This window comes from Lipotes vexillifer, unplaced genomic scaffold (genome assembly GCF_000442215.2).
Source record: "Lipotes vexillifer unplaced genomic scaffold, Lipotes_vexillifer_v1.1 scaffold634, whole genome shotgun sequence".
Lineage (NCBI taxonomy): Eukaryota > Metazoa > Chordata > Mammalia > Artiodactyla > Lipotidae > Lipotes > Lipotes vexillifer.
Window position 1 is genome coordinate 1,989,118 of NW_006781096.1, and position 8,974 is coordinate 1,998,091.

The 8,974-nt window shown below is 43.4% G+C and overlaps 1 protein-coding gene and 1 non-coding gene across 2 annotated transcripts in view; one reads left to right on the forward strand and one right to left on the reverse strand.

Annotated features, from left to right (window-relative positions):
• LOC103081133 (calpain-8-like) overlaps window positions 1-8,974 on the forward strand; it is an 84,067-nt gene that overhangs the window by 71,508 nt on the left and 3,585 nt on the right. Inside the window, 2 exon segments of the mRNA XM_007454490.1 lie at window positions 2,979-3,043; window positions 3,496-3,578. Of these exon segments, the coding sequence (XP_007454552.1) occupies window positions 2,979-3,043; window positions 3,496-3,578 (148 nt within the window).
• Window positions 2,510-2,582, reverse strand: TRNAR-CCU (transfer RNA arginine (anticodon CCU)). Its single transcript has one exon. It is a non-coding gene; the product is annotated as a tRNA-Arg (tRNA).

The window sequence follows — 8,974 nt, forward strand, 5'->3', positions numbered from 1 at the left end:
GCATATGGCAGGTACTTGCTTGAGCTGTAAAGGAAAATGTCATCTCATTTTTGCTCCTAAGTGCGAGATGATCCGTTTTACAGGTGAAGAAACTGAGGTGTGCCCTGTTGAAGTGACTTGTTTAAAATCCTTTAATTCAAAAACCGCAACTATGTGGCATTTGTGATCCTCCTCCTGTTCATCACAGTATTCCTCCCACGAGGCTCCTCCCACGAGGCCCCTCCCACGAGGCTCCTCCCACGAGGCCCCTCCCACGAGGCTCCTCCCACGAGGCCCCTCCCACGAGGCTCCTCCCACGAGGCCCCTCCCACGAGGCCCCTCCCTCCTCCTTCTCCCGGGCTGTTTCTATCCCCGTCTGTCTTCGTCTCCCAGTATTGACACGGCCACCACCAGTAATTGAGAAATATCACACAGGATAAAACCTGTTTGTCACTCTGACCCAGTTTAACCCTCGCTGTGTATTGAAGAATGAGTAAGAGACTTGGGGAGGAATGGGGAAGGTTAGGGCATCCTAGGTGGAAGGAACGGCTTAAATGAAGCGCAGAGTGGGGAACTGTGGAACATCACGTACTTGAAACTTGGCCTCAGGTGGGTCCAGGTTACCGTTCTCCATGGTGCTGCTGATGAAGGTGATTTCTTTGAAAACTGGAGCCTAGGAGGGTGCCCCTCAGTTCTGAGGGCTTCATCCGTGATAAGATCTGATGACCTTTGAGGCGGGAGGAATGAACTGTACTTACACGGTAGTCATGCAGAGCTGTCCTGGTTAGCCAGCACGCGTGTGCTGCCCTCTGCTGGGGGTGTCAGCCACGGAGAGCGGGTGCTATCCTTGTGGTCCCAGAGCTTCAGATGCTGGGACTCTCCAGCCCTGTGTCCTTCTATGAGGTCTGCATGGTCCACAGTTTAATTCGTGAGCCACAAAGAACTGTTAAGCGTCGATTCATTTTTCTACAAATAGTTCCTTGATTTCTGAATCATTCTTCTCAAACTCGCCTATAGACTTTAACTTAGATTTGAGGATGACCTTGTAGTCACTCACTCATTGTTCCCAGGGGTATTTGCATTTTCCTGGCTCCAGGAGGACCGTGACTCAGTCATTCTTCAAGAGGGTCTGTTCCACGGTTTGGATGCTTTGGGGCAGTGGTTCTGAACCCGGATATGCAGCAGAGCTGCCCATGGAGCCTTGTGTAAATATAACAGCTTTATTGAGATATAATTCACATACCATCCAATGTACCCATTTATAGGGTACAGTTCAATGGTTTTTAGTATATTCACAGAGTTGTATAAACATCACCACCCATTTTAGAGCATTTTTATCACCCCCAAAAGAGACCTGCACCCATATTAGCAGTCACTCACCTTTTCCTCTCAACAACCTGAAACCCTCTGCCCTACAACAACTTTGTCTTTATAGATTTGCCTGTTCTGGATATTTTCATGTAAATGGAATCATATAACATGTGGTCCACTGTAGCATGTATTAGCACTTAAAAACCATGAGGTTTTAACAATCCAGTTGTCTGAGTCTCATTCCTGGAGATGCTGATTCATTAAGTCTGGGATGGGGCCCGGGAGTCTGTAGGCAATTCCATCTGGGATTGAGGATACATTGGTGCTCTGGGACAAGGGCTTTGGAACAGACGGGAGTCCAAGTTCTGGCTCCACTACAGTTATTGAATGCTCTGAACCTCAGTTTCTTCTCCTGGAAAATGGAATAACAATATATAGCTTGTGAGGATGAAATGAGATACAAGTATACATGGGACTAGCTAGACCAGAGCGTTAACCCTCCTTGTAGACTACTCTTCTCAGGTATGTTGGTTGAAGTTTTAGGATTTGAAGGTTGTGGTGCATCCAACACTAAGCGTGGATCGTGGAAATAAGGACACAGACTTTCTTAAAGGGTGAGGTTTATACTCTTGGGTGTAAATATGACTTTTTGTTCACCTAGTTGAAGGAGGTGGGAATGATGTTCTGTTTCAGAATTTTAACATCTGAGCTGTAACACACTGGTGTCTATTGATTAGTTGGGATGGCTAAGAAGAGGGTAGAGTTTCAAAGAGACTGAACGTCATGAGGGTAGGGACAGTTCAAAACCAGCCCCCCAGGTCGAGCCCAGTGCTTAATCAATATCGCTGGACACAGAGAATTGCACACAACCCCTGGCCTGTTTGGGTTGAGCAGTGGCCTACGAGCCAGCTGTGCTCCTGGGACCATGTCCCAGGGTCCCAGGAATCAGTGTTGAGAAGCTCAGAGCTCCTTCAGGACACCAGACAAACATGCGTAGACCATGTGGCAGAGAATCCCAACCCCGTGCTCCTGAGGACTCTTCTGATAACATTTTTTAAAAATATTTATTTATTTGGCTGCGCCGGGTCTTAGTTGTGGCACGCAGGATCTTCGTTGCCGTGTGTGGGATCTTCGTTTCTGCATGCAGGATCTTTAGTTGCGGCATGCGGGATCTTTAGTTGCGGCATGTGAACTCTTAGTTGTGGCATGTGGGATCTAGTTCCCTGACCAGGGATCGAACCCAGGCTCCCTGCATTAGGAGTGCAGAGTCTTAGCCACTGGACCACCAGGGAAGTCCCTCTGATAACATTTTGACATTAACTATCAATGGCAGACATTTAAATCTGGAAGGGAGTTTACAACAGACCATAGAGCTCAACCCCTCAATGACCCAGGATGACGAGGGTGCTGGATGCTAATGAATGGAGGTTGTTAGGCTCCTGACTTGCCCTTTGCTCCTAGCTCTGTACCTGACCTCAAAGGAGGGCCTTGGTGAGTGTTTGACTCTTTAATCTTTATCTGAATTTGTCTCCCACCAACCTTTCCCACTGTGACCCCAGGGTCCTGCTTACTACAGACACGGATGTTCACTGAGGTCTTAAGACACTCACTGTGCAAGGTCACAGGAGAATGAAATGCATAGAGCATGTGAATCTGGGCTTGATCATGTTGGCCTTTAACCTGCTTAGAGCAATGGGACGGGCACCTTGGGGCTGGTGGAATTCAAGACGCTCTGGTTGAAGATTCAGAAGTAGCCGGTAACCCCTCTCTCCCTGTTGTGCATACTCTGGGCTCTGGTCACTGTCCTCTGTTCTGTTTCTAGACCCTCGCCTTCCGTGACAGCCATTCCTGATCTATTTGCTGCCCTGGTCTGACCAGATCCTTCATCATGGTCAAAGGCAACACCAAACCTGGACATACTGTTCAGGAAGGACTAAGGAGGCAATGAGAGATTGCCAGTTCTGTCAGCGGAAGTGCTGTCAATGTGCCAGTGCTGTCACAGGAAGTTCCCCTGTTCACAGGGCAAAAGGACTAGCACTGGCCCTCAGCCCAAGCTCTTAATTTTGTTCTGGAAACTTCTTGGGAGGAATCAGTGAAGCCTTCTCTGAGGGTGTTCCTGGCCTTCTGAGGAAGTGGTGGGGTGGAGGGAGATGGTTCTGCAGGGGCTACAAAAAGCTGTTTTCTACCTGGAAATTTTCTTCTACTTTACGAGATCTATCGGGAAACTGATTATAACCACTCGGGGACCATTGATGCCCACGAGATGAGGACAGCCCTGAAGAAGGCAGGTGAGGACACATCCTGTAGACAAGGTCTTGAGACCCAGATGTGCTCTTTTTATTTTAATTTTTTAAAACTTTTATTTATTTATTTATTTATAACATCTTTATTGGAGTATAATTGCTTTACAATGGTGTGTTAGTTTCTGCTTTATAACAAAGTGAGTCAGTTACACATATACATATGTCACCATATCTCCTCCCTCTTGCGTCTCCCTCCCACCCTCCCTATCCCACCCCTCTAGGTGGTCACAAACCACCGAGCTGATCTCCCTGTGCTATGCAGCTGCTTCCCACTAGCTATCTATTTTACGTTTGGTAGTGTATATATGTCCATGCCACTCTCTCACTTTGTCACAGCTTACCCTCCCCCTCCCCATATCCTCAAGTCCATTCTCTAGTAGGTCTGTGTCTTTATTCCCGTCTTACCCCTAGGTTCTTCATGACATTTTTTTTTCTTAGATTCCATATATATGTGTTAGCATATGGTATTTGTCTTTCTCTTTCTGACTTACTTCACTCTGTATGACAGACTCTAGGTCCATCCACCTCACTACAAATAACTCAATTTCGTTTCTTTTTATGGCTGAGTAATATTCCATTGTATATATGTGCCACATCTTCTTTATCCATTCATCTGTTGATGGACACTTAGGTTGCTTCCATGTCCTGGCTATTGTAAATAGAGCTGCAATGAACATTTTGGTACATGACTCTTTTTGAATTATGGTTTTCTCAGGGTATATGCCCAGTAGTGGGATTGCTGGGTCATATGGTAGTTCTATTTGTAGTTTTTTAAGGAACCTCCATACTGTTCTCCATAGTGGCTGTACCAATTCACATTCCCACCAGCAGTGCAAGAGTGTTCCCTTTTCTCCACACCCTCTCCAGCATTTATTGTTTCTAGATTTTTTGATGATGGCCATTCTGACTGGTGTGAGATGATATCTCATTGTAGTTTTGATTTGCATTTCTCTAATGATTAATGATGTTGAGCATTCTTTCATGTGTTTGTTGGCAGTCTGTATATCTTCTTTGGAGAAATGTCTATTTAGGTCTTCTGCCCATTTTTGGATTGGGTTGTTTGTTTTTTTGTTATTGAGCTGCATGAGCTGCCTGTAAATTTTGGAGATTAATCCTTTGTCAGTTGCTTCATTTGCAAATATTTTCTCCCATTCTGAGGGCTGTCTTTTGGTCTTGTTTATGGTTTCCTTTGCTGTGCAAAAGCTTTGAAGTTTCATTAGGTCCCATTTGTTTATTTTTGTTTTTATCTCCATTTCTCTAGGAGATGGGTCAAGAAGGATCTTGCTGTGATTTATGTCATAGAGTGTTCTGCCTATGTTTTCCTCTAAGAGTTTGATAGTTTCTGGCCTTACATTTAGGTCTTTAATCCATTTTGAGCTTATTTTTGTGTATGGTGTTAGGGAGTGATCTAATCTCATACTTTTACATGTACCTGTCCAGTTTTCCCAGCACCACTTATTGAAGAGGCTGTCCTTTCTCCACTGTACGTTCCTGCCACCTTTATCAAAGATAAGGTGTCCATATGTGCGTGGGTTTATCTCTGGGCTTTCTATCCTGTTCCGTTGATCTATCTTCCTGTTTCTGTGCCAGTACCATTTCAATTTTCTTAAATTTACCAAGGCTTGATTTGTGACCCAAGATATGATCTATCCTCCAGCTCCTCCGTCTTACCCCTAGGTTCTTCATGACATTTTTTTTTCTTAGATTCCATATATATGTGTTAGCATACGGTATTTATCTTTCTCTTTCTGACTTACTTCACTTTGTATGACAGACTCTAGGTCCATCCACCTCACTACAAATAACTCAATTTTGTTTCTTTTCATGGCTGAGTAATATTCCATTGTATATATGTGCCACATCTTCTTTATCCATTCATCTGTTGATGGACACTTAGGTTGCTTCCATGTCCTGGCTGTTGTAAATAGAGCTGCAATGAACATTTTGGCACATGACTCTTTTTGAATTATGGTTTTCTCATGGTATATGCCCAGTAGTGGGATTGCTGGGTCATATGGTAGTTCTATTTGTAGTTTTTTAAGGAACTTCCATACTGTTCTCCATAGTGGCTGTACCAATTCACATTCTCACCAGCAGTGCAAGAATCTTCCCTTTTCTCCACACCCTCTCCAGCATTTATTGTTTCCAGATTTTTTGATAATGGTCATTCTGACTGGTGTGAGATGATATCTCACTGTAGTTTTTTTTTTTTTTTTTTTTTTTTTTTTTGTGGTACGCGGGCCTCTCACTGCTGTGGCCTTTCCCGCTGCAGAGCGAGCACAGGCTCCAGACGCGCAGGCCCAGCGGCCATGGCTCACGGGCCCAGCCTCTCCGCAGCATGTGGGATCTTCCCGGACCGGGACACGAACCCATGTCCCCTGCACCGGCAGGCGGACTCCCAACCACCGCGCCACCAGGGAAGCCCCTCACTGTAGTTTTGATTTGCATTTCTCTAATGATTAATGATATTGAGCATTCTTTCTTGTGTTTGTTGGCAGTCTGTATATCTTCTTTGGAGAAATGTCTATTTAGGTGTTGTGGTCGGAAAAGATACTTGATACAATTTCAATTTTATTAAGTTTACCAAGGCTTGATTTGTGACCCAAGATATGATCTATCCTGGAGAATGTTCCATGTGCACTAGAGAAAAATGTGTATTCTGTTGTTTTTGGATGGAGTGTCCTATAAACTGGAGAATGTGTGCACTAGAGAAAAATGTGTATTCTGTTGTTTTTGGATGGAGTGTCCTATAAATACCAATTAAGTCTATCTTGTTTAATGTATCATTTAAAGCTTGTGTTTCCTTACCTGTCAGTCGCTTCATTTGCAAATAGTTTCTCCCATTCTGAGTGTTGTCTTTTGGTCTTGTTTATGGTTTCCCTTGCTGTGCAAAAACTTTGAAGTTTCATTAGGTCCCCTTTGTTTATTTTTGTTTTTATTTCCCTTTCTCTAGGAGGTGGGTCAAAAAGGATCTTGCTATGATTTATGTCATGGAGTGTTCTGCCTATGTTGTTGATTTCCCATTTTATGGTTGTTAGTATTTGCCTTATGTATTGAGATGCTCCTATGGTGGGTGCATAAAAATTTACAATTGCTATGTTTTCTTCTTGGATCGACCCCTTGATCATTATGTAGTGTCCTTCTTTGTCTCTTCTAATAGTCTTTAGATGGTGTGTTTTTGTGTATGGTGTTAGGGAGTGTTCTAATCTCATACTTTTACATGTACCTGTCCAGTTTTCCCAGCACCACCTATTGAAGAGGCTGTCCTTTCTCCACTGTACATTCCTGCCTCCTTTATCAAAGATAAGGTGACCGTATGTGCGTGGGTTTATCTCTGGGCTTTCTATCCTGTTCCGTTGATCTATCTTTCTGTTTCTGTGCCAGTACCATTTCAATTTTCTTAAATTTACCAAGGCTTGATTTGTGACCCAAGATATGATCTATCCTGGAGAATGTTCCATAAGCACTTGAGAAAAATGTGTATTCTGTTGTTTTTGGATGGAGTGTCCTATAAATATCAATTAAGTCCATCTTGTTTAATGTATCATTTAAAGCTTGTGTTTCCTTATTTATTTTCATTTTGGATGATCTGTCCATTGGTGAAAGTGGGGTGTTAAAGTCCCCTACTATGATTGTGTTACTGTCAATTTCCCCTTTTATGGCTGTTAGTATTTGCCTTATGTATTGAGGTGCTCCTATGTTGGGTGCATAAATATTTACAATTGTTATATCTTCTTCTTGGATCGATCCCTTGATCATTATGTAGTGTCCTTCTTTGTCTCTTCTAATAGTCTTTATTTTAAAGTCTATTTTGTCTGATATGAGAATTGCTACTCCAGCTTTCTTTTGCTTTCCATTTGCATGGAATATATTTTTCCATCCCCTTACTTTCAGTCTGTATGTGTCTCTCAGTTTGAAGCGGGTCTCTTGTAGACAGCTTATATATGGGTATTTTTTTTTTGTATCCATTCAGCCAATCTGTGTCTTTTGGTGGGAGCATTTAGTCCATTTACTTTTAAGGTAATTATCGATATGTATGTTCTTATTCCCATTTTCTAAATTGTTTTGGGTTTGTTATTGTAGGTCTTTTCCTTCTCTTGTGTTTCTTGTCTAGAGAAATTCCTTTAGCATTTGTTGTAAAGCTGGTTTGGTGGTGCTGAACTCTCTCAGCTTTTGCTTGTCTGTAAAGGTTTTAATTTCTCCATCAAATCTGAATGAGATCCTTGCTGTATAGAGTAATCTTGTTTGCAGGTTTTTCTCATCCATCACTTTAAATATGTCCTGCCGCTCCCTTCTTGCAGAGTTTTTGCTGAAAGATCAGCTGTTAACCTTATGGGGATTCCCTTGTGTGTTATTTGTTGTTTTTCCCTTGTGGCTTTTAATATGCTTTCTTTGTATTTAATTTTTGACAGTTTGATTAACATGTGTCTTGGCATGTTTCTCCTTGGATTTATCCTGTATTGGACTCTCTGTGCTTCCTGGACTGACTTGATTAACGATTTCCTTTCCCATATTAGGGAAGTTTTCAACTTATGAATTTATCTTTAAAAAATCCATCAATCAAATCAACACCAGATTATAAAGAATTTTTACTGAAATTTGTTTTTTAACACCTTCAAAAGTAAAACAATCCAAATGTCTAAGAAAATGTTAATAATAACATATTTTCACATATTCAGCTATGCAATACAATTAGGAATAAAAATGATGATTTCAAAAAAAACCAAAAACCAAAAAACAAAACCCGGACAGACAGAACCCTGGGACAAATGGTAAAAGCAAAATTATACAGACAAGATCACACACAGAAGCATATGCATACACACTCACAAAAAGAAAAAAAAGGGGGAAAAAAATTGTTGCTCCCAAAGTCGACCTCCTCAATTTGGGATGATTCATTGTCTATTCAGGTATTCCACAGATGCAGGGTACATCAAGTTGATTGTGGAGATTTAATCCGCTGCTCCTGAGGTTGCTGGGAGAGCTTTCCCTTTGTCTTCTTTGTTCTCACAGCTCCCAGGGGTTCAGCTTTGGATTTGGCCCCGCACCTGCGTGTAGGTCACCGGAGGGCGTCTGCTCTTCACTCACACAGGACGGGGTTAAAGGAGCCGCTGATTCGGGGGCTCTGGCGCTCTCAGGCCGGGGGGAGGGAGGGGCACGGAGTGCGGGGCGGGCCTGCGGCGGCAGAGGCCGGCAGGACGTTGCACCAGCCTGAGGCGCGCCGTGCGTTCTCCCGGGGGAGTTGTCCCTGGATCCCGGGACCCTGGCCGTGGCGGGCTGCACCGGCTCTCCGGAAGCGGGGTGTGGATAGTGACCTGTGCTCGCACACAGGCTTCTTGGTGGCGGCAGCAGCAGCCTTAGCGTCTCATGCCCGTCTCTGA